Source organism: Myotis daubentonii, chromosome 20, assembly GCF_963259705.1.
Source record: "Myotis daubentonii chromosome 20, mMyoDau2.1, whole genome shotgun sequence".
Classification (NCBI taxonomy): domain Eukaryota; kingdom Metazoa; phylum Chordata; class Mammalia; order Chiroptera; family Vespertilionidae; genus Myotis; species Myotis daubentonii.
The window spans coordinates 13,571,141-13,596,719 of NC_081859.1; the positions used below are offsets into that span (position 1 = coordinate 13,571,141).

The 25,579-nt window shown below is 45.4% G+C and overlaps 1 protein-coding gene across 1 annotated transcript; it reads right to left on the reverse strand.

The window, feature by feature from the left end:
* Nucleotides 1-9,872, reverse strand: HNRNPU (heterogeneous nuclear ribonucleoprotein U). Its single transcript, XM_059677263.1, has 14 exons — nt 9,025-9,872; nt 8,097-8,208; nt 7,943-8,016; nt 5,822-5,961; nt 5,223-5,322; nt 4,714-4,826; nt 4,150-4,413; nt 3,737-3,856; nt 3,220-3,348; nt 2,964-3,132; nt 2,462-2,701; nt 1,958-2,145; nt 1,581-1,652; nt 1-1,111 (listed from the first exon to the last, which is right to left on the reverse strand). The coding sequence occupies exons 1-14, from the start codon at nt 9,653-9,655 to the stop codon at nt 1,058-1,060; spliced, it is 2,406 nt and encodes an 801-aa protein (XP_059533246.1). The 5' UTR covers nt 9,656-9,872; the 3' UTR covers nt 1-1,057.
* Between the last annotated feature and the right edge of the window lie 15,707 nt (nt 9,873-25,579).

Genomic DNA, 25,579 nt, shown 5'->3' on the forward strand with positions numbered 1-25,579 from the left:
TAAAATGAATTCTTTTTATTGCAAACAAACGTCTAAATTAATTTCTCCACCCACTTTCTTTAGAAAGAAAAAAGAAATCAGCAGGCTAAGGAGATACCCATTCAAGAACTGACATGATTAAAAATTAAGATATAAATGGGTGACTCACAATTGCATTAGCTTACAAAGATGGTGGAGTTAACTACTACAAGCACACTAGTTATACAGTATTTTGTGGGAGAAGGGCATACAGACATAGCTAACTTCATATAGATCCCATTAGACAACTGGATTTACAACAAGTTTTTTTAATAAGAAATGGGCAAAGCCAGCTTTCTTTTCAGAATCAAAATGCAGAACAAATGGAAAATTATGGTATTTAACCTTCACAAGTTTGAGCCTCCACAAATAATACAACCAAGTTTTACATTTTTAACAGCCCTTCTACATACACTCCATCTTCTCTATCTTGGTTCCAAGTTTTATCTTCATTCAATTATGCCAATTCCAATGTTATTTAAAAAGAAAAAGCCTTCCCAGTTATTGCCAGAAACTACTGTTTAGCATACCCCCTCCACTACTCAGCAAACTACAGAGAGGATGGAGTGTAATATGAGCAGTACAGAGTCTTATGCAATTCATGAGGACCACTTGGTCCTTACATGAATCTGGTTGCTAACATTTCTATTATTATATTGTGACAATGACTCCCGACTGTTATCTCTGAGAAATGGGGGGAGTAAATTCTTAATAAAAGACACCAGGTACAAAGCAACATTTTACTTTTGTTGTGATAAAAAAAAAAGTCACATTTTACAGATAAAATGTAGAACCCTGAAATACTGACACATTCTCTTATCGTGCACAATGCTGAGGTTCTCTTACGATTCACTTTAAAACTGCAATTAAAAATGTACAAAAAAGAAAAGAAAAAAAATCAACCCACAAAGCTTCTAAAAAAGGAACCCGCAGGCACTTCCTCTTGTGGAATGTTTAAAAAGTTAGCCTACTAAAGAAAACAGTCGACTTCTTGTGAAGGTTTTGGAGAAATATGTATCAGTTCGTTTTATTTGGGTATTCAATAATATCCTTGGTGATAATGCTGACTCCATGGCTTCTGACCCCAGAATTGCTGTAAGAGAAAATTTTTTTTTAAAGAAAAAACATCAATAAGCCACTCAAACTGCTTTTAGGAAATGACAATGAATCTAATTCAGAGTAATTGCTGGAAACAAATTTACACCTGTCATACCTCTGATTTCTATCAAACCACATTCAGTTAGTATTAATATTCCATTATCATCATCAATAAACACATTACAAAAGAAAACACATCAGGACTTGGTTAGTTTATACAATTAAAGCTAGTATTAAAAAAGAACCATATATATTAAATACTACTAATTAAAAAAATATTAAGTTACATCAAACATCAACCTATTTTACCTTCAAAAGTTAGATTATGGCTACGACTGCAACACAATTCACTCCTTGCCCTGTAACACTTACAAACACTTCAATCCCTGGATAAGATCTTTTTGAAGAATGATTCTTATGAAAAAATACAACTTAATGTACTAAGCACACAAGAAATTACTTACACCCTGCTGCCACTGGTTGTAGCCCTGAGATTGATTTTTATAGCCTCGATTGTTTCCTCGTCCTCTGAAGTTCTAAAATGGAAAAAAAAGAAAGAAAAATCTTTTTAAGAATTCAGAGCACAACCACGTCTTAGGTTTGTACATGGGAAGGATGAGGAGACACAGCACAGAAATGGGATAGTTGCTAATTAGTGTACCTGAAAATCAAATTCAATTAAGTGGACTCATTTTACTGCTGTCACTAATTTTCCTGATGTCAATGCATTTACACTGTGTTCCCACAACTCTCACAGAGGCTACGCAACACAAGCTTACTCTTTTTAGACTAATTTATACAGATAATTAGGGATCAGTGCATCAGGATCATAAATCATTACCTGGTTGTAGTTCCCTCTGTTGGGCATTCCACCTCTGTTGTAGTTCCCTCCTCTGTTTGAATAGCCACCTCGGCTGCTAAAAACAGGGCCACGTGGGTATGGATAGCCAATTCCACCACTTCCACCTCCGCCTCCACCTCTCTGTGGCATGTTGCCCCTCCTATTATATCCACCACGATTCCCAGGAGCTAAAAAACAAGAGGTATTTAGGATTACAGTGTGTTGCGCCTCCTTTACACATATGACTTAGGGTTCTTCTGGACCATTGCATTTATTTCAGGGGAAAAATAAATGTTTAAAGGTGAAGGTAATGTTTAACCACTGACATAACCTAGGTGTGTATCCTACCAAATCACATTAAAACTTTAAACTAGAGGAGCTATGATCAATGAGGATCAAATTTCCTACGTTAAATTCAGCTAAATAACATGTAGACCCAAATCAGAAGATTTTCACTTGTTTCAATTTCCAATCAAATAAAGAGAATACTGAATGTTCACTTGCCTCCTCCTCTGAAATTTCCACCACGCATATTGAATCCGCCACGTCCTCTGTGGCCACCACCTCTGTTAAACTGGTTCTTGCCACTCTTATTTTTATTGCTCTTCTGTTTCTTTTCGGGGTGAAGAGCCTTTTTGCTCTCTTCCTTATATTGCTTCAAAAGTTTTTGGGCCTCCTCCTTCTGAAGTTCCACATAGGTTATCTCATCAAAGCACTCAGCTACCTCTGGCAGTGTAAAGTTTCCTACAAGGAATAAAGTCAGATTAACACACTTTCACAATCCTTAAATCTCCAATTCTTGAATGGCTTAAAGTTTTTCAACACACACTACAGTAACTTCCTGGTTTACTAACACATTTTCCTAAAAGTAGAAATAAGCCAAACATACTCATTTACAAAGAGTTAATGTAACTCCAGGAACAGTATTTCTAGAAGAAACTATTTAAGTTTACAGACATAAATCACAGAAAGAGATTGAGTGTGACAATAGAATAAAATTCCATGCCTTTCATTTTAAGAACTGCATGTTCTGGTAGGTCTTTGCCCTCTACTTCTGCTTTCTTCTGTGTTCTCTGCTTATAGTCTTCATCCTTTGGGCAAACGACAACAGCTTTCCGCTGGAAGCCTGCGAACAGGCACATTTTTCTCCTCTGGGCAGCAGCAGACACATTTGTCTTAAAAACAAAAAGTTGTTTGTTTATTAATTCTACACAAACCCAATTTTCAGTTACTTTTCTCAACTTCAAAGCTACAGAGCTTACCTGATCCAGAATAAAATTTCGCTTCTTACGAGCAGCAATCTCAATAAACTTCCCAAGACACTGTGGAGCTCTCTGCAACAGTGTGTTCAGTTTCCCCGTATCTGCCATCTGCTTCTTAAAGCCTGCTACCTGTTTTTAAAAGTGAGAAGTTTGCTTTGAGCTTGTGAATCTTACGCTAAGCATCAGCTTAAATCTTTCCTACATATGGAAAACAGGCAACATTTTAAAAATTTAAATAATTGCCTTTTCCCACTATTGCTATAATAAAACGGGTCACCAGCATGTACTAAGACCCCATGCTATTCATCTTTGTAGCTGTTGGATGGTAAGAACTTAAAATTCTTTAGAAAAGACAATGAAAAGAGCCCACATTTAAGTAGCCAATTTCACTTTCCCCCAAACTCCCCTCTCTCAAATACTATCACAAAATGGATAAGGACAGTAGGCAGAAGGATTACTTAGAATACCTTCGGGTCTTTTTAAAATGCGGACATCATGCACTAAACATTCTACTTACCATCATTTTATCCATTATGGTATTTGTTCCAAGAATGTTGTATTTACCAGGATTTTCTGCTGCATGTTTAGTAACCCAGGTAGTTTTCCCAGCTCCTGGCAAGCCGATCATCATAACCACCTACAATGGGAAGAAATGTTATTTCACTGTCTAATCATCAGAAGCCACCTAATAAATTTAAAATATATTTTAATGCACAAAACCCACTTTAAATATCTGAATTTTCATAGCACTGTAACAAAGTAATTTGTGGAAAGTTTAATACTCCACATAAAGAGAGAAGATAGCTACTTCGAGAAAAATTACAGGAATGGCATAAACTAAATGAAAAACACCAATCACCTAACTCTTCTAAATGTCATTTTTGCCCAAACAAAAGCAGTGCTCAAATGCTTTCTAAAAAGGCCACTTACTTCACAATCTTTCTTCTCTTCAGGCCCCTTTGGACCTCTAACTCGGTCCTCCAGGGGGACATTCTGGATCAAAGTATAGTCTTCAGGTATGGGAAAATATGGCTTTTCCTTCTGACCAAAATTGAATTCAACTGCACAGTTGTGGCAGAGAACATGTGGGAAGAGTGGCCGATCAGCAAGAATTTCCTTACTGATTTTGAAGGCAACACCAAGGTCTTGTCCATTCTTTGCATAGGAGAGTTCTACTTCATCACTTTCAAAGTTCTGTTAATAGAGGGGGGGAAGGGGGGAAGAATTAAGTTTTAATCTGCTTCCTGTAAAACTAAGAAACTTTAACTTTCAAATGAGTGACGGTTATCCTATGGAAATACTATTCAGGTTCAATCTATATCCAAAAGCAGAAACAATACTGCCTTAGAAGATAAGACTACATTTTCAGGTCGACTTGATGCTAAGTACTTTTTATCAGTTAGTAGTGAATGTTGATATTAACACAGCTTAAAAAAAAAAAAATTCCCAGCATATAACTTGCCATTTACACACAAAAAATTGGCTATGACTTACAGCGAAACATGTAATCACATCATTTTCATCAAACTTCTCTCCATAATCTTCAGTCTCACAGTTGCATGTTTTTATTCCTTTTAGAGAATACCCATAAGAAAATTCTTCTTCTCCTAAAAATAACAATAAACTACCATGAAGCTGATTTTTTTTCAAAGCAGCTTAATGCCCATATATTTTAGTATTCCTGATGTAAGGTTTTTAAAAAAATGAGCATATACTAAATATTCTTTTACATACACTGACTTTATACTAGATGTAGAGTTAAATGGGTTATAGAACTAGTTTACGAATCGCATAACGTGGGTAACATTCTATCTTAAATATTATTGGTCATAAAAGAACAAAAACTAAAATTTAGCCTATGCCTACTACATGCTAATGTTATCTAATTTAAAATATTAACAGAATTAGACAAAAACAAGCAAAATATTTGGAATGCCTTCTAATCTAACTACTAAAATCAGACCCTAAACACTGAGTACACAGGACTCAAATAGAAACTTTACCAAGTAGCATTCCACTGGTGGTTAGAGACCAGCCAATCCGAACTTCATGGATGTCAATATCTTTTGTATATAAATGCCTTACTGGGATCTTCTCTGTAACCTGAAAGTCAAATCATAAATGATTTAACTCAGATAAACCCTTGAAACCTGGCTTATTTCATTCCATGGGATAACTGCTCTGGCTGCTAATACAAACAGTCACCCACTCAAGAACTTAAAGAATTGATAAGGGCTTATAACTTGAAAAGATTTAAGTACTTGGTTGAATCACATTTAAAAGAACAGTTAATGTTTAAAAATTACATATTCTCAATATTCAGCCTACAACAATGAAAGCACGTATTTAACATTTTTTCTCTGGAACAAAGTCAAGAGTTTAATGATTTTTAAACCCTTGGTGGGTCTTTTCAAGTGCCTGATTAAAAAGAGTGCATTTTAATAATTCAGATCCAACATGTTCAACTATTACAAAAGGTTCCTATCCCTCTTCTAATTCATAGAAACTTCCCAAAGATAAAAAGTTCTACTGATACCCAGTAGTGCCAGGTAAATGGAAACTCACAAAGGTTCTTAAAAAACAAAACACCAATTCTATTTACCTTCATTTCAAAGCAGACTTTGCCTTTCGACACGCCGTAAGAAGCCCTTCCTCCAGCCCAAAGAAAAGCAAAACTCTCCATAGTAAGGGAAGACGCACTGAGGCGATCTCTTGATATTTTAAAATGCAGATCACAATTATCTGTAATTATATCAATACCATATTATTTCTTTTCACATCAAATGTAAACATATTTGCTATGTAGACAAAACTTGGTTATTAAATTTCTGCACGTATGTCTAAATGCTACATAGGACACTTTTACATGCTGCTAAATTTTCAATTTTAAGCCCCACTCCCACCAAGTCACTTGCCAAATTATGTACTGAAGTGTAAACTACCTATAAAACTAAGAAACACCAAGGTTTAATGTGTATTTTAAGTATATAAAATAAGACAATGGGACATTAATACATACCTGCTCTGCTCTTTACCTTGATTTAGAGGCAAGCAGTAGAGGATAGCAGGAAATCAAAGTGAAGCATGCCAGAACCAGGTAGAATTTACCAGTGCCACAATAGAACTGACAGAAGGCCATGACCAAGTATTGTATGAGCTGCTGATCCTGTACTTTCTATTTTTAAAACACCAGGGACTCTAGATCCTAAATTCTTTTCTAAAACTTCTGAAGGCAGCCTCAATCTACAAACACAAACCCAGCTGTCTAATGCTGTAGCTATTATAGCCCTTTAGGTCTCCTTTCCTTGTGCTTGCCTGTTCAACAACAATGGGGGTTACCCACTTCCGGGATTATCCAAACCAGAATGTCTTTAACCTAGCTCACTACCGATGGGTCAGTGGCTCATTAACATGCACTTCTGAGGGACAGCTTAAGTCAGAAAGCTGTTTCCTTAAAAAGTTTTTATTGGTGAGAAAAAATTACATCTACGTAGTTTGAAATTCCCCTTAGTTAGCTTTGCTCTTAAAATTCCCAACCATCATTGATAGAATGAACCCAATATTGCACTTAACAAATTGATATTCCTAGGTGACCAGTTACAAGTCTGTCTATAATAGTAGTACCTTCTTGAATTATTGCTTCATTTATCTTGCCAATACCTAATACTTTATATTTAAGAAACCGAATTTAAAAAATATTCATCTGACTACTTTTCCACGTAGTTTTCTTTTAAGAGACTCCACTATCTTAACTACTTGCAAAGGATACTCAACAAGAAATCAAGGGTTTTGTATTAACACACTGACATATCTGAATAAAAAAACGATCTGTATCCAAAAACACTAGAATCTAAGCTTCAACTCCCCAGGCTCTACAGGGCAGATTGACACCTTACCTCTTATTTTTCAAGCAATTATTTCTACCCTCTTATTTTTCAAGCAATTATTTCTACCCTTTGTTCTATCACTGAAAGAACTGATAAAAACTGATCAAAGAAAGAACTGATCAAATACTAAATCAACAAATCTCTTCGTAAGTAAAATTTACAACTCTAACAGCCATGGCCATTGAGAGGTTTACAATACTAATACTTCCTCCTACTCAAGTGCAACCCAACTGGGCAAAGTAGCAGTATTTACAGCGCTGCCATTGATACCATTCGCTGGTGAAGAGAGCTAGTGGCCCAGTGATAGGCCACTGCTGCTGCCCCAGGTCTTTGGAAGAAATCAACTTATGTTAAAGCAGCAGCTACTGAACTGGAATTGAGAACAAAAGAGCAGTTATTGAGAAAGTAATATTACAATCTTTTAGAATAGGGAATACACTTGGGTGCTAACGGGAAAAGCCATTAATAAATATGTAAAGAATCCAAATAGCTCACTTAAGGTGAGTCCAAAAAAGATGAAATTACTTTATTGAGGAAGCCTCCCAAGTTTCCATTAGTTAGCGAGTCAAAAGTTGGCATTAACTTTACATTCCTACAAAGAACTTTCAAGTAATAAAGAAAGTATTACCAAATTGCTAGAGCCTGTGCAATGATCAATACAGCTGATATTATACCAAACAGTTAAGCTACCGGATAAATCATCCTCCTGCCTTTAGAAACCTGTTTCCATGCCCCGTTACATTTTCTGCACTTAAGCTCAATGTACCACTAAGTCTCCTAACATTTCAAACCGAAACCACATCTGGAAATGGGGGGGGCGCCGCAGCTTCACTTACAAGTGTCAAGACAAACCACCGTGTCATCGAAGTGCTCGTCTTCCTCCTCCACGGGCGGCTGCGGAGACTTGGCCCTGAAAGACAGCGGGCCTCCGGTTCAGCCTCCCCCGGGGACGCGCGGGCGGGCGGGCGGGCGGGCGGCGGGGGCCCCTACCTGCTGTACTTGTTCTCCTCAATGTACTCAAAGTAGCCCCGGCCGTGGTCTTCCCGCGGGCGCTTCACTCCTCGCTTTTTGTCTCCGCCTTTCTGCTCGCTTTTGCCGTCGCCTACAACACACAACACCCCGAATGCAGGAGGCCGAGCCCCAAGGCCGCACACACAGCCCTTGGGGTTTGAGGCTCAACAAAACAGCCCGGCATTTCCTTGTTCCTGGTTGGAAGCGTCTTTAATCCACGAATCCAACGCGAAGCTAACCACCATCCGCTCGAAACTGGCCTGGAGTGCGTGACGCAGTCGAGAGACATCACAGACCTCGGCAGGCCGTTCGAAGAAGGTTCGAGAACCCTAACGAAAACCAGCGCCGCACAGGCCGAGCCCACGTGCACCCGAAAGAGCGCTCCGGCCCCGGGAGGGGACGCGCCCGCCCCGCCGCCCCTCCCCCGCCCGGGCCCGCGCGCCCCGCGGCCGCATTGTACTCGCTTTCCGCCCCGCGCGCCCCTCCCGCCGGAAGTGACGTCACGCCGAGCCCCCACGCTCCGCGCACAATACCGCGGCCCAGGGCCGCCAAAGCGCGCCCAACCCGGGCCCTCGGGACGCTCCCCTCCCCCCGGGACATGTGCCCGCACGGCGCGCACGCAGCGCGGCGGCGCCGCCACCGCCGGCCGACGGGGCACCCCCCCGCCCGCCCTCCCGCGGCAGCTGCAGCTCCCCCGCCTCTCCAGCCACATAATGGAGGCGCTGCCACCCCCGTCGCACACACCGATCCCTAGGCCTCCCGGCTAATCCGGGATTCCCCGCGGCCCCCCCGCCCCCGCCCGAGCCTCCCCCCTCCCCCCCCCACGCGGGCCTCCCGCCGCGCGACGTTACAACGCAGCCCCCACCCGCCGCCCGCCCCGCGGCGACCGCCGCCCCCGCCCGCTCACCTCCCGACTGCTGCGGGCCCTGGCTGGCTCCGGGCGGCGCCACCGTGACCGCGAACAGCGAGGTGGGGCCGCTGCTCTTGCCCGCGGCCTCCTTGGCGGCCCCGCGCTGCTGCTGGGGCTGTTGCTGCGGCGTCGCCGGCGGTTGGGCCTGCTGCTCCCCGTGCCCGTTCTCGTCGCCCGCGCCTTCCTCCTCGTCGCCGAGCTCATCCTCCCCCTCCTGGAAGCCCTGGTCGTCGCCGTTCTCGTCCTCCGAGGCGGCCTCCTCCTCCTCCATCGGGCCCGCGTCGGCCGCCCCCGCGGCGCCGTTCTCCTCCCCGATCTCCATCTGTTCGCCATCCAGGGCGGCGATCCCCTCCTCCTCTTCCTCCTCCTCCTCCTCCTCGTCGCCGCCAGCCGCGGCCTCCTGTTCGAGGCCTGCTCCCGAGCGCCCGGCGGAGTCCCCGCCCAGGTCCAGGCTGCCGTTCCCGGGCTCCATGGCGGGGCGGCCGCCGGCCTCCTCGCTGTCCAGCGCGGCCTGGAGCCGCTCCATGAGGTCGGCCTTGAGGCCCTTGTCGGAGAGGCGCCGCTTCTTGAGCTCCTCCTTCAGCTCCGAGACCTTCAGCTTCTTTACATTCACAGGCGAGGAACTCATGGTGAGGGCCCCGTTCACGCTGGCGCTGCTCAGACTCGCTCCTCCTCGGCACTGGCGGCGGCTGCTCCTCGGCGCGGGTGGCGGCGGCGGCTGCGGCTGGACGTGGGTTCCTGCTGCAGAGCGGACCCGCCTGGTGTCGAACGGCGCCAATTCCTTTCACGGAGTTCGCGAGGGAGACACCGACACTCGCCTGGCGGGAGCGAGCACGCAACGTCCTCTCCCCGCGGTGCCGCGCACGTAATATAGCGGCCCCGCCCCCCCGCGCCTGGCGGATCTGCGCGCAGGACAGGCGCGCTCCCGACGCCCCGCCCCCGCGCTCCCGACGCCCCGCCCCCGCGCTCCCGACGCCCCGCCCCCCCGCGCCCGACGCCCCGCCCCCCCGCGCGGCGGTCCCGCGCCGTGCGTGGCCGGTCGGTCCTGAGCAGAGGGAGGAAGCGCCAACCGCCTCTGGCCGAGGCCGACCCCCGCGGCTCGCGTGGGCCCCGCTAGTTCTCTGGTGGCGACGCTCGGCCCGTCTCTGCCCTTCCGGCCCCGGAGCCCGCTTTTGCCCGAACGCCTTCCGCCCGCAGCGTGTCAATTTCACGGCTCGCATCCTCCGCCTGCCATCTTAGATTCGCCCCGTCCAGCTATTGGTTTCAAAGGCCTTATAAAAATGTGTGGGGTTTTTTTTTTCTTTTCAGTTTTGATTTGTGCAACGCAAATGGGCAGTTGTTACACGCTGACCATTTGGTTTAGTACAGCGGTTCTCAACCTGTGGGTCGCGACCCCTTTGGGGGTAGAACGACCCTTTCACAGGGGTCGCCTAAGACCATCGGAGAACACATCTATAATTACATATGGTTTTTGTGATTCATCGCTATGCTTTCATCATGTTCAATTTGTAACAATGAAAATACATCCTGCCTATCAGATATTTACATGACGGCTCATAACAGTAGCAACGTTACAGTTAGGAAGTAGTAATGGAAATAATGTTATGGTTGGGGGTCCCCACAACACGCGGAACCGTATTAAAGGGTCGCCGCATCAGGAAGGTTGGGAACCGCTGGTTTAGTGTCTTCAAGTCCTGCGGGCGAAGAGGACTTTAACTGGGGGAGGGCGAGGGCAGGGCCCTGCTTTTGTCTGTTCCTCTCCCCCTGCTGCGGGCTGGGGGGCCGGCCGGCGTCCCCCACCACACTCAGCATCGGCCTTGTCCAGGCAGCAGCGCCCGGGTGCTAACAGCCCAGAAATCGGGCTCAGAACTGCCTTTCGGGGTCCCCTCTGCCCACCGATCAGACGCACCCCCTGCCCCCCAAGACGCCCCCGGCCCAGCTCAGGACCCGGCCGCCGGGAGGAGGCCCCGGGAGCTGACCCCGAGGATGAGGCCCCGCAAACCGTGCACTGGATTCTCTGCGTTCTCCTGCAGGAACATTCTTGACCCGGTCATGCTGACATTCTAATAAAAGCTCGTGGAAAATAAAGGGCTGTGATTTTGTAAAAAGAAAAATAGACTCACTCTAGAAATGTGTGGGGTTTGGGGGTGGGTTTTTTTTTTGTGTGTGTGTGTCTTTGAAGATTAATTTTTCTCTTTGCTAAGGTGTGTTGTGTTGTTGAGGTTTTAGATAGGGGTGCCAGTGTTGTGCCCAGATTTCAAAGTTCCCAAGACCCCCAGGGAGCCCGTCAGTCCGATGCAAAAGCAAAGAGTCATTCATTTCAAACCCGGGTTTGGCTCCCCTGCCACACTCACCGATGCAACGGTAAGCTCCAGTGGCCGAGAGAGAGAACTCTGTGTGGAGAGAGGCTTTATAGGGGGCTGGGGTAAGGGGAGGAGAAAGGACTGTGGGCCCTGCCGATTGGCCAGGCGCCAGTCGGTGTCTCATTACACAGGATGTGGTCATAGTAATGGCGTGCACTTCCCTTGACTATCATTGGCCAGTCCAGAGAAATCCTGGGCGTGGCCAGCAGCAGCTTGGCTTCCAGGAAGAAGCCTTGCTGAGCACATGGCCAAGGTAAGATGGAGGGCATAGCCCTTACCCTGGGGCAAGGTGGAAGGCGTAGTCCTCGCCCTTTCATTCCCCCCTTGTCTTGGAACTTCCGGCTCAATCATGAGACGGACTGCATTTCTATTCCACTGTTGCTAGAGGCCCATACTGGGCACACAGAACTATCAACTGAACTATCCCTATAAGCTTAACAAATGGCCCTGTGGAAGGGAAAGAAACCATTTTAGATTTAACAACTTCTATTGAAACAGGATTTTTCTTCTTAAAATTCCTCCATGGCTATCAAAAAGCCAAATCAAGATTAATTTATCTACTGTCCTGATGTTTGCATAAACACAACAAGAATGGTAACTGACTACCTTTGCTGGAATTTCATGGTTGAACCTTAATGTGCCCCGTAGGGCCAGGAAGCAAGCCATCCAGCTGCCATCAGGCCTGCCTGCAGTATCTGCTGAGTTAGGTGAATCCCTCACCTGTAAGAACTCCACCTGAGCCCACGCTCCAGGCTTTAAGGCCCATCTCAGTAGCCCTCCTACTCGTTGCGGCCCAGAGTGTGTGGGGGTTCTGCAGGGATGCAGAGGCATCTTTACTGCTCCCCTTCTACTCTTACCAACCGCCGGTGATGGTAGGGCATCAGCCTGACGCTCCAGCGCCAGCCATCTTCAGGGCTCCCAAGCAGGATACCAGGCTTTCTTCGTGGCATTTTTAGTGGCTTCAAGTCTTTAGAGGTCGGACAGGGCTCTTTAAAACATGATACTCCAGTCAAAGTTTTCCATTAATAAAACCACTATTAGGAATCAGTCTTATTGGGTCTATGCAAAGAAACGTACTTATTTAGCATTGCCAGATTTCGGAGGAATTACATAAGGAGAAAAACATACTGATCTACTCTAAGATTTTCTGACTTTCCTTGCTAATTCCTTTTCATGGATTTAAAACAAAACAGTAACTGTTGGCATAAAACCTTCTTTCTATGCATAACCATGCCTCAGACCTTCTATTCTAAACAGGCTTTTTCCAGCTTTACTACCCCTGACATGGCATGGTGACTCAGGCCTGCAAGACAGTATTACAGGCTGCCAACTGTTAGCTGTCTCTCAAAAGAGACCAAAACCTGATGGGCACCCTTCCCTGCCCAGTTGGGCACCTGCCCTCTTGGCAGCTAGGCACCCTTTACTTTTGGGGGTCACCCCACACAGTCCCCCTTCAGGATAACCAACATACATTCAAACCTGCAAAAGAATCAAAGGTTAATATAACATATCAATACAATAAAACATAATATTGGCATCATGGCCGCTTCAGGCAGCCAAATCTTCTGCTACCAAACATGTGATCCTATAAATTGTCCTTGTCTCTTTGGAGCCATGTCCATGAAGATGCCGGCATTATCTAAATGTATTACACAGTATTGTGGGGGCTCCTGGTGACAGGAGTGATCGCGAGCCATGTTACCGGTATCAGGCAGGTCGAGCACGCCGTAGCTTGAGCTTGAGCGGGTTGCGTTGATCTCGATCGATGCTCCATTTGGTGATGAAGTCTTTCCGGGTCATGGATGGATCCGCTGACCGGACGTGAGTGTGATGGACCCAGGTTGCGACGTCGTCTACCTTGAGAGCGGTGGGAGTCGTCAGCACCACAGTGTCTCCCGGCGGTGCCTTCTGACGTAGACCCAATCTCCTGGTCTGTGCTGACGAGGAGTTGGGGTTGGGCTGGTCTTGTAGATGGCGTGGAGGCACACGGCCAAATGTCCTCGTGCGCCCTCTGGAGCCCTCTCAAGGAAAGAGATTAAGAAAAGCCACCCAGTCCTCGCCAGTCTCAAGTCAGATTCCTCCTCTCTTGGAGAACTTCAAAGTCCTGATGGCTTCTAGGTAACCCTGTTTATCAGTTACAGCAGCAACAGGTACCAAACCCTTGCAGTACATTTGACCAGATTCATTCCTGCCCACCTTTACAGATTCTAAGGCCCATTGTTTTCCTTTAACCAGCAAGCTAAATGACACTGGCCTGTATTATTTAATTCAGCACAGGCAGGGGGAAGGGCCCATGGAATCTCTGCCCTGAGGAACTGTGAGCCCCACCCTTAAATGTCCCAATCAGACTAGAAAAGCCACAAATACCTTTTAAATCTACCCCAGAATTCCAAAATCCCAACCTAGCACAGAATATATTTCCACACTTACATGAACAGATAATTATACCCAAGAAGACATACAAACATCAAATAAACATCCAACTTATACCCTTTCAGTGAGCAGACAGGAACAGATGTGGAGGCCTCCCTTTCCCACATCCCAGGACAGGACTTTTGACCTATGTCTCATCCAGATAGAAACGGTACTCACATTGAACAAGGAAATGAAGACTAAATAGACACGATAACTAGATACATTCCCCATTAAGAACTTCGAGGTGCATGCCACATTTATACCACAAAATACCAACAAATCAGTTTCAGTTGTGTCGAGATACAGAACAAGTCCCTGAACAGAGGCAGTAGAAAACTGCCTAGGAATGCTTCTTTTCTACCTTTTTAAAAGATAGGCCAGATTCGAACCCTTAGCCAGTCTGAGCTTTGACTTCCCTCCAGAAGTCCCAGAGATGGTGAATACCATCTAGAAGCCATTCCTCCAGATAAAGGACAAGTCCCTTAGAGATTCTTGATAATCTACATCAGTAATCCATTCATACAATCCCCTAAAAGTTCTTTCCAGGTAGCTAGAACTTTTAAACCACAGTTTCTACCTGAAATAATTGTACTTTACTTTAGAAATTGGATTACTGCTATCCTGGCATAGCTGCTAAATTTCAAAATGGTCACAATTTTCCTGCTGGGGAATTCAAGAAGCAAACCCATAACTATTAAGGCCAAAACAGTCTCCGGTTTTTATTCTGTACACAGCAAAAGGTCAAGTTCAGCTCAAAACTATGCGCACTCGTTTTTAAACTGGTCTTTTCCTTTACATGTGCACAGAAATCCTAGATGCATTTATGAATTTGTAAAAGCTTTTCAATTCTCTATCTACAAGCCCTTTAAGAAATAGGAGCTCTATTGTCGGCCCTTATAAAGCCAACTGCTCAAAACATTGGTCTATCATATCACTAAAATTATATTAAGACCGTGATTGCTAATTTAGTATTAAATAAATCTGGGAGGCAGGCACACTTTCTGCCCTATCTGCATTTCCTTAGTAAAACTCCGCCTTAAAACTCCACCCCTGAAATCCCATCCTGCCTCAGTGAGCAGACATTCCTTTTGTGATTAACTAAGTCAGAGGGAGGGGCCTTTACTGTTCCAAGATGGCGGCCCCCAGGGGCACGGCATGCCATGCGGCCAAGTCAGGCAGCTCAACATTGTGGCTGTCTAAACTGTTCTCTGACAGAAAAGATGATTTCCTCATTCTCACAATAAACAAGGGAAGAGCAAACCAGAACCCCTAAAAGATAGATGGCCAACATTATATTGCAGAACTTTTTAAAATCTTAGGTAGCAAATTAAATACGCTAGCCCAAAACCCTATCCGAAAACGGACGGTGCAGACATTAGTTTTAAGCCAGCTTTTCTCCTAACACGTGCACAGAAATCCCAGACGCATTTACTTGGAGAGGGGGTGACCTGTTTCCACAGATCCTCACTCAGGCAGCCACCCGACTGCCACACAAAGGAGGGGGGAGGGCAATCGCCCTCCCTCCACACTCGCACACTTTCACCAGACGTTCATTCATAGTTTAAACAATCCATTCAATTCCTAACAACTTCCCAACCCCTGAGGGAGCTCTAAAGCCTCCCCCAGTCTCCTTGAAATGATCAATCACAATACCCAAAGGTGCAGTCTGAGTCCATCCCATAACATCCATCCAGTACAAACACAGAACACTGAACAGGGCCCGAAAATACAGGCTTCCAATTCCATGGAAGCCAAACCCGAAAGCTAGACAATGGCCTTATACCAAACTAGCTAGCAGGAGCGACCTGCTTTCCGCGAGGGGCATATCCATCCCTCGTGAGGGGCATATCCATCCCTCCTGGGGTGAGGGGCATATCCATCCCTCCTGGGGAGCGGAACGTCTTCCAACTCTCCCCCGCCTGTGGTCGTTCACGGCGCGTCCGCCTAGACCCCTCAGGCAATTACAGTTTCCAGAAACGAGCTCACACTGAACAGAACATACAACGACACACACATACCGCGGTCAGTCAGACTCTTCGGATCGGGGGTCCCTCGATGGTCTTGGGAATCCCGGACGAGCCCCCAAATGTTGTGCCCAGATTTCAAAGTTCCCAAGACCCCCAGGGAGCCCGTCAGTCCGATGCAAAAGCAAAGAGTCATTCATTTCAAACCCGGGTTTGGCTCCCCTGCCACACTCACCGATGCAACGGTAAGCTCCAGTGGCCGAGAGAGAGAACTCTGTGTGGAGAGAGGCTTTATAGGGGGCTGGGGTAAGGGGAGGAGAAAGGACTGTGGGCCCTGCCGATTGGCCAGGCGCCAGTCGGTGTCTCATTACACAGGATGTGGTCATAGTAATGGCGTGCACTTCCCTTGACTATCATTGGCCAGTCCAGAGAAATCCTGGGCGTGGCCAGCAGCAGCTTGGCTTCCAGGAAGAAGCCTTGCTGAGCACATGGCCAAGGTAAGATGGAGGGCATAGCCCTTACCCTGGGGCAAGGTGGAAGGCGTAGTCCTCGCCCTTTCACCAGAATTTAGATTTGGGATAGAGGTGAACAGCTTAAAACCCAGAAAAATCTCCCAGTGTTCCACTAGCTCTAAGGAGGTCAGTTATACTGGGTACACTGGTGCTTAACTGGCACAATAATGCTGCCCCAATATTAATTTGAAATTTGGAAAAATACATATGTAAACTCTCTCCCGTAGGTAAATATGATTTTACTGATTCATATATATACATTTTTATATGTTGCCATGTAGTCGTGAATAAAGATGAAATATTAACACTATGAAATGATTTTTTTATGAAATGATTTTAATTGAAATGAATGGACTATGTGCAGTACTGGGAATTCTCAGTTCAAGTTAATGGAGGTAGACGGCATAGCATCCAAAATAGGAACTGCCACGTAACGTCAAAAAACTCATTTTAGCGTTTGGATATAATGTCCTGGGTATACTAGTAATGTCCTTTGGATATAATGTGACTTATAAACAAGTCACAAACTAGAATTTAAACTTTTCAAATTCTGTGCCCTTGTTCAAAAATGTGAAGAGAGTTCTAGGATGCTTACCTGTTCACAAACTGGGTAATGAATAAATGAGAGCTTCAGTATAGTTATTATGATGGTCCTTTAAGTTTATGTGTTCTTAGATACTACCTATATTTATACTAGTAAATATTAGTGATATGAAAACAGTTTCCATTTAACTGGAAAAAATTAAACTATGAAAAAATAAAGTTTATTGACATAACAATTTATAATGGTTCTTGGCAGGTGAAGTCAGTTGTAATAATAAACATGAAGTATAGAAAGTTCCATGGCTTTATCTCCAGGAGCTCTGCAGACTTTCTGAGCCGGAGGAAGCGTGGAGATCTTCAGTCCGCTCATTTTACAGCCCAGGAAGTTCCCACCCCAGGGCTCCTCCATTACACTGGGCTTTCTTAGGGCAACATTTGAAAGAAAAAATATTCACAGAGCCATCACCTTACTGTCTGCTCTTCTTAGAAATGGGTGAAATCTGTCATTTGACATTTCACCACTTGAAAGTACGTACAATGCCAATGTTACTCATTGTTTTTGCTGCTTATGCTTTCAATGCTGTCATGTAGAAGATATGTAGACCCTTCTGCACAAGAATGAGATGAAAGCGATTATGACCTCACAAGCTCTCTCTTCCCACAGGCATCCTCGGAGCTAGTCTAAGTTCCTTGAGGGCAGGGAGTGAGATGTGCTTGACATTTCCAGCCCCCGTGCAGTGTCTTGTCCTCGGAGAGACCTGCAGGGTGTGGGGGACAAGATGCTCAGTAATGAAAATTATCCTCCCAAGACGTGTGAAAGGTATCACAGCCCTGATGGGCATTGAATAATTGTTCAAGAGAGTTCTCCAAAAATCAAGGCGAGGCTGTGATAATGAGTTTTATTTACCAGAGCTTCCTTGGCATAACACCTGCAGAATAAATAACAAGTGATTCCATACTCAAGAGTAGCCATGCCCAAGGCTGTCGTCTATTTCTCTAATGTCCCAGGTCTCCTAACCCATTTCCTTATTCGATAGAACACAGAGGTAGGGACTTTATATTGTCTATCACTCCTAGCAAAATTGCCAAGTACCAGATGCTTGACAAATATTTTTTAGTTTATTTAGAAGGTGGTATTAAACTATTAAGAAAATCTTCTAGCTCCAGATATAAGCACCATCAAAAAGTGTCATCCAGGATCTACCAGTTGACTATGATCTAGAAAAGCACATAATGATAACAGGTTATAACCAGCGCGGCCCTAGCCAGTTTGGCTCCGTGGATAGAGCGTCAGCCTGCGGATTGAAAGTCCCGGTTCTATTCCGGTCAAGGGCACATGCCTGGGTTATAGGCTGGATCCCCAGTAGGGGACGTGCAGGAGGCTGCCGATCAATGATTCTCTCCCTCTCCCTTCCTCACTGAAATCAATAAAAATATATATTTTAAAAAAGATTATAACCAGCGCTAACACAGTAGCCGCTAAGCCATATGTAGCTATTTAAATTAAAGATTAAATTCCTCACTCACACTACCCACACTTCAAATGCTCCATAGCCATTGGTCTCATACTGAACAATGCAGAATAGAGTGTTTTTATCATCCAAGTTCTCTGGGACAGTGCTTTTACGGACTGTTTTGAAAGTACAACTTACGCCAAGGAAAGAACCCTCATCCACATATGGCTCAACAGCCAGACTAAATGGAAAGCTGGTCCCAAGAATTAGAGTAAAAGTGTGTGTGTTTGTGTGTATTTATATTATAGTTTTATAGACACATACACATACAGTCAACTCCCAATTCATCTATGTCTCTACTTAACAAATATGTATATATACATAGATATATATTGTTTATTTATTTTTGTTATTCCTCACCTGAGGATATTTTTCCATTGATTTTAAGAGAGTGTGGCAGGGAGAGGGAGAGACACACAGAGAGAGGAATATCGATGTGAGAGAGAGACATTGCTTGGTTGCCTCCTGCATGTGCCCTGACCGAGGTGGGGGATCAAGCCTACAACCGAGGTACGGGCCCTTGACTGGAATCAAACCCTCACCCTTCAGTCTGTGGGCTGACGCTCTATCCATTGAGCCAAACAGGCCAGGGCTACTTAACAAATATGTATTGAACACCTGCTATGTGCCAGGCACTATACTCTGCAGGGAAAACAGACATGAAGGGCACAGTCCCAGGCATCCAGGAGCTTGCAGTTTGGAGAAAAAGACAAACTATAACCAGGATGCTACTAGGACACCAGTAAACTCCATGGGGAACCCGCCATTTGGACCATCTATCTGCTGAGCCATTGGCAGGAAGATTCCCAGGGTGCAGGTTTGTGCACATGCTTCCCACCCACAAACATTCACACATGCAAAAGCAAAACATAACACAGCCTCACACACGCACTTCAGAAGCCAGTGTATGACATTTGCGAGTAAACAGTAATTAGCTAAGATGATCTTCTATCATATTCATTATTCTAAATACAGAGCTGCCAATCACTTGCAGACTTCTGCCCTCTGACAAGTCCTTCATTAAAAGCTGTCCGGGAAACACAGTGGCTTGACCATCAACCTATGAACCAGGAGGTCACGGTTCGATTCCCGGTGGGGGCCTATGCCCAGGTTTCGGGCTCCATCCCCGATGTGGAGAGTGCAGGAGGCAGCTGACCCATGATTCCCTCTCATCATTGATGTTTCTCTCTCTCTCTCTCCCTCTCCCTTCCTCTCTGAAATCAACAAAAATATAAATCTTAGGGATATAATGTACAGCATGTCACTACAGTGCTAGACTATGTTGTACATTTGAAAGCTGTGAAGAGTGTAGATTGCAAAGGTTCTCATCACACACAAAAATTACGGTGGTGATCATTTCACAATATATGCAAATCTCCAATCATGATGTTGTTCACCTGAAAGTAATATATCATATGCTAATTATATCTTAATTTTTAAAAAGCTGTCAGGGGGTATGGGGGAAACATCCAATGCAGTGCCTCCTGCACTGTCTGTCCTAATCGCCTAGGCCAGTGGGCGGCAAGCTCATCAGTCAGCAGAGCCAAATATCAACAGTACGACGATTGAAATTTCTTTTGAGAGCCAAATTTTTAAAACTTAAACTATATAGGTAGGTACATTGTTATTAACTTAATTAGGCTTAGGAAGAGCCACCCTCAAGGGGCCAAAGAGCCGCATGTGGCTCGCGAGCCGCAGTTTGTCGACCACGGGCCTAGACACTGTGTATCCTTGGTATCTACGTAGCTTCTCCTGCTGTTTCCTGCTTCCACTTGGCTCCATCCACACACATTTCCCATGGGCTGTCTTTTAAGACCGCTGTGTTTTGTCCTGAGTCATTTATGTGTGATATTAACTGACAGTGATTGAGTGCCTGCTATGCTCCAGCCACTGTGCCAGGCATTTTGTACCAAATATCTCTAATCTTCATAGCAAGCTCATAGGTAGGAAGTATTTGTCTCAGTTTATACAGTAAATATGGGAACTGAGGATCAGAGGGGTTAGGAAATTGGCCAGGCTTAATGCGTGGTAAAGGTAAGAGATCCAATCGCAGTTGCCTGACTGCCTTGCCAAGCTCTTTTTCCTGCACCAGTGATTTTGAGTCATTAGAGTTTCAAAGCCAGCGGTTCTCAACCTGTGGGTCGCTACCCCTTTGGGGGTCGAACAACCCTTTCACAGGGGTCACCTAAGACCATCGGAAAACACATATATAGTTACATATTGTTTTTGTGGTTAATCACTTTGCTTTAATTATGTTCAATTTGTAACAATGAAAATACATCCTGCATATCAGATATTTATATGACGATTCATAACAGTGGCAACATTACAGTGATGAAGTAGCAACGAAAATAATGTTATGGTTGGGGGTCCCCACCACATGAGGAATTGTATTAAAGGGTCGCGGCATGAGGAGGGTTGAGAACCACTGTTCAAAGTCAAAACCGACATGCGCTGTTCCAGCAAGATTTTACAGAAAGAGACAGGCGAACCAACAATTCTACTCTTAGAGTAATACGTGCTAGGACAGAGGCGTGCATTCAGTTTGGGAGACAGAGCCACAGGCTTCTTAGGGGAAGAGGCACTGAGCTGGGTTTTCTTTTTTTTCCTTTTTTAAAATATATCTTATTGATTTTTTACAGAGAGGAAGGGAGAGAGATGGAGAGCTAGAAACATCGATGAGAGAGAAACATCGATCAGCTGCCTCCTGCACACTCCCCACTGGGGATGTGCCCGCAACCAAGGTACATGCCCCTGACCGGAATCGAACCCGGGAACTTTCAGTCCACTGAGCCAAATGGGTTACGGCATGAGCTGGGTTTTCTGACGTGGGCAGGGCTGAGGGAGGGAAGGCCATGCCACGCAAGAGGAACAGCCTCTGCGAATGCATTGGTGAGCCCTGGCCAGCGAGCATCGTCCCCAGCACCCAATGGTCACCAGTGCAATTCCTGGTCAGGCCACATACCCAGGTTGTGGGTTCGATCCCTGCAATCTCTCGTCGGGGTGCAGAGGTAACTGATTGATGGTTTTTTCGACACATCGATGTCTCTCTCTCTCTCTCTCTCCCTTTCTTTAAAAAATGGGACTCAGGATTGCTGTTTTCCCAGTTAATTTTCCCCCTTGTTTGTGAACTGTATTTTTCAATTACAGTTGACATATACTATTATATTACTTTCAGATGTACAACCTCTGATTAGACATTTACGTATCTTATAAAGTGATCCCCCAATACGCCTAACACCGATCTGACTACCATACTGGTTATTACAATATTCTTGACTGTATTCTCTGTACTATACTTTACATCCCTGAGGCTTTCTCGTTTTTTAAAGGAGGTGGAAAATCTTCATTTTTATTTATTTATTTATTTTTAAAATATTTTTTATTGATTCCTGCTGGAAGCTGGTCCATCCTTGCTGCTTGACACAGACGCTGCAGGGAAGAAACATCTGCACAGCATATGTTTCAAGGGATCTGGCGTATATGGCATACTGTTCTTAATATGTTTGCTCCCCTTCTTGGCTCTATGTTTTAACCAAGGTCACCTCTCCAAGAAAGGTTGTTTCCCCGGGTAGGGATTTTTCCCTGAATTTAGGGAGGGAATAAAACCCCTTAACTAAGTGCCAGGTGGGTAGTTAATCACTTTAACTACGAACAATCACACTTAAGCTACATAATCTTTACTCCCTGGAATGGAGATAAGAAACGCCCTAACCTTTGGAATAGAAATTGATAGGATTAAAATCAACTGGTATAAATACAGATGTAACAAGACAATAAAATAGAGAACCTGGCTGGAGAACCTAGACAGAACTTGGCTGGAGATCCTGGCTAGGCTGCTGCTCATCACCTGAATGCTGTCTCTGTGTCATTCCTTCTTTGCCAACTCCGTCCACACCTTTGGGGACCCCTGGACCTGCTGGGGTTGGACCACAACAGATTCCAGAGAGGAAGGGAGAGGGAGAGAGCGATAGAAACATCAATGATGAGAGAGAATCATCGATCTGCCGCTTCCTGCACGCCCCCCACAGGGAACGGAACCCACAACCCAGGCATGTGCCCTTGACCGGAATCGAACCCAGACCCTTCAGTCCGCAGGCTGACACTCTGTCCACCGAGCCAAACCCACTAGGGTGGATATCTTCATTTTTATATAAATTCCCCTACATTTGAGGGTTGGTTGACACTATATAGGCCAAAATGACCGTGTCTTTGCCATTTGTTTTTCTGTCCTACGCAGCGGTTGCCAACCTTTCGGACCTCGTGGACCACCAGTTGGCGCCCGCTGGCCTAGAGGGTCTTGGCCCGGGCACTGGCAGGAAGACTGCACAGGAAGCCACTGGGGGTGGAGCAGGTGAGAAGTGATGTAGGCCACCCCGACCCAGGTCAAACGGGTCTGCTCCATCTTGAGGAGGGTAACAGGGCTGTGCAAAGCATTCCTGGAGATTCCTAGGGTTTTCCTAAGCCCCAGAGATGTTCACTGGGCCTCTGACACGACCATCCATTCTTGGCAAATATAACCATTTGGGTTAATTTTCTAAACAGTGCTGACGTTCGGGTCTTGGCCTGGCCTGAGAGGTAACAAAGCATCCAGGACAAGTGGCAAGGGGAGTACGTGAGCCCTTGGAGAGCGACCGAGCTCAACAAACAAACAGCTCTGTTCCTTCCCAGCCAGCAGGTACCGTAGGCAAGGTTGCTCCTCTCTCAACGCCAGCCTCTTACCTTGTGAAGTGATCACGTCCTATCTACCCCTGAGGGGTGAGAATCACATATTCGGTAAACCACGAAATGCTATACAAACGGATGGTAGTCATGTAAGCGAAAGCCTACTCAAGCATAGGCTTTGGGGGAGAAGGAGGGGGAGAGCAGCTACCTCCTTATTTCAGTCTGAAAGTGAGAGGTAACAGTGTTTATTGAAAGACTTTACAATGTAAGTCTGACAGCTCAGGGAATACACTCCTAGGGTTGGCCCCGTTAGTCAGCTCCGCCTCCTGTGGTGAGGAGTCCAGACCCGCACACACAGTTCGTCTTCTCCCTGGAGTAGCAGAGCCATTTAAACAAACGGTCTCGAGAGATTTTTGACTCTTGGGTGCTTTCCTGTGCACGAGGTTCACACCACCATTATTGCCCACAGAAAAAGACACCTGGGGCCTTATTTGCATGACTTCCACAGAAGCATTGTTTTTATTTTTAAAAAAATGCATATTTTTTATTGATTTTAGAGAGGAAGGGAGAGAGAAAGAAACATCAATGATGAGAATCCTTGATCGGCTGCCTCCTGCACGCCCCCCACTCGGGGGAGGATCGAGCCCAGGCATGTGCCCTTAGCCAGAATCGAACCTGGGACCCTTTAGTCCGCAGGCTGACGCTCGATCCACTGAGCCAAACCGGCTAGGACAGAGCATTGTTATTCTTATGAAAAGTAAAAACACAACAGATCAGGCCCTAGAAAAGAGTGCAGTGCTTTAAAATGTGAAGAGAAGGTCGTTGGCTGCCCAGCAGGGAAACAGGTCTCTTCTTGGTAATTGGCAATGAGTTTGCTTTGCCATCCACCGTCACCAGGATTGCTCGGCGATCCGATCCGTGGGTGAACGGTCAGCTGACAACGGCAAGGCCCCAGGGTGCAGACTGGGGTGTCACCTTGGAGGTGCTTACCTATCCACGTCTACCCTCCAGAAACCGGACTTCTGCAGCCGGCCTTTATAGCATAAGCACTCAAATGAGTTGGAAACAAGTTCACTCTCAAATTTGTGATGGATAATATTGCCTGCCGGGAGCCAGTCCATCCTTGCTGTTTCAAAGGACCTGGCATATATGGCATACTGTTCTTAATATGTTTGCTCACCTTCTTGGCACTATGTGTTTTAACCAAGGTCTCCTCTCTGCGAAAGGTTGTTTCCCCAGGTAGGGATTTTCCCCTGAAGTTAGGGAGGGAATAAAACCCCTCAACTAAGTGCCAGGCGGGTAATTAATCACTTTAACTATGAACAATCATGCTTAAGCTACATAATCTTTACTCCCTGGAATGGAGATAAGAAACGCCCTAACCTTTGGAATAGAGATTGATAGGATTGAATCAACTGGTATAAATACAGATGTAACAAGACAGCAAGACACAGAACTTAGAAGACAGAACTTAGAAGACAGAACCTACACACAGAACCTACACACAGAACCTAGAGACAGAAGAACTTCACTGGAGAGAACATGGCAAAAGATCCTGGACAAAAACTGGCCACAGAACCTAGAGATAGAACCTGGCTACAGAACCTGGATAGAACATGGCAAGAGAACCTGACTAGAACCTGGTGACTGAACCTGGCTGGAGAACCTGGACAGAACCTGGCTGGAGAAACTAGCGAGGGAACATGGCTACAGAACCTGGCTGGAGAACCTGGCTGGAGAACCTAGCAAGAGAACATGGACACAGAACCTGGCTGGAGATCCTAACCAGAACTTCGCTGGAGATCCTGAACAGAACTTGGCTGGAGAATCTGGCTAGAGATCCTGGCTAGGCTGCTGATCAACTGAACGCTGTCTCCGTGTCATTCCTTCTTCGCCGACTCCGTCCACACCTTTGGGGACCCCTGGACCTGCTGGGGTTGGACCCCAGCAATTGCCCAGGCAAGCTCATGAAGCACTTTGTAAACAGATTCTTAATTTACATTTGTCCAGAAGCAACTGGGGGAGTTCAGCTTCCTGGCCTCAGGACAGACATGAATCTACGAGTTGAAAAAGGGGGCCCAGTTATGTTTTAGAGCAGTGGTTCTCAACCTTCCTGATGCTGCGACCCTTTAATACAGTTCCTCATGTTGTGGTGACCTCCAACCATAACATTATTTTTGTTGCTACTTTATCACTGTAATGTTGCTACTGTTATGAATCGTCATGTAAGTATCTGATATGCAGGATGTATTTTCGTTGTTACAAATTGAACATAATTAAAGCATAATGATTCATCACAAAAACAATATGTAATTAGCCGAAACCGGTTTGGCTCAGTGGATAGAGCGTCGGCCTGCGGACTGAAAGGTCCCGGGTTCGATTCCGGTCAAGGGCATGTACCTGGGTTGTGGTCATATCCCCAGTAGGAGATGTACAGGAGGCGGCTGATCGATGTTTCTCTCTCATCGATGTTTCTAACTCTCTATCTCTCTCCCTTCCTCTCTGTAAAAAATCAATAAAATATATAAAAAAAAGAAAAAAAGAAAAAAAAACAATATGTAATTATATATGTGTTT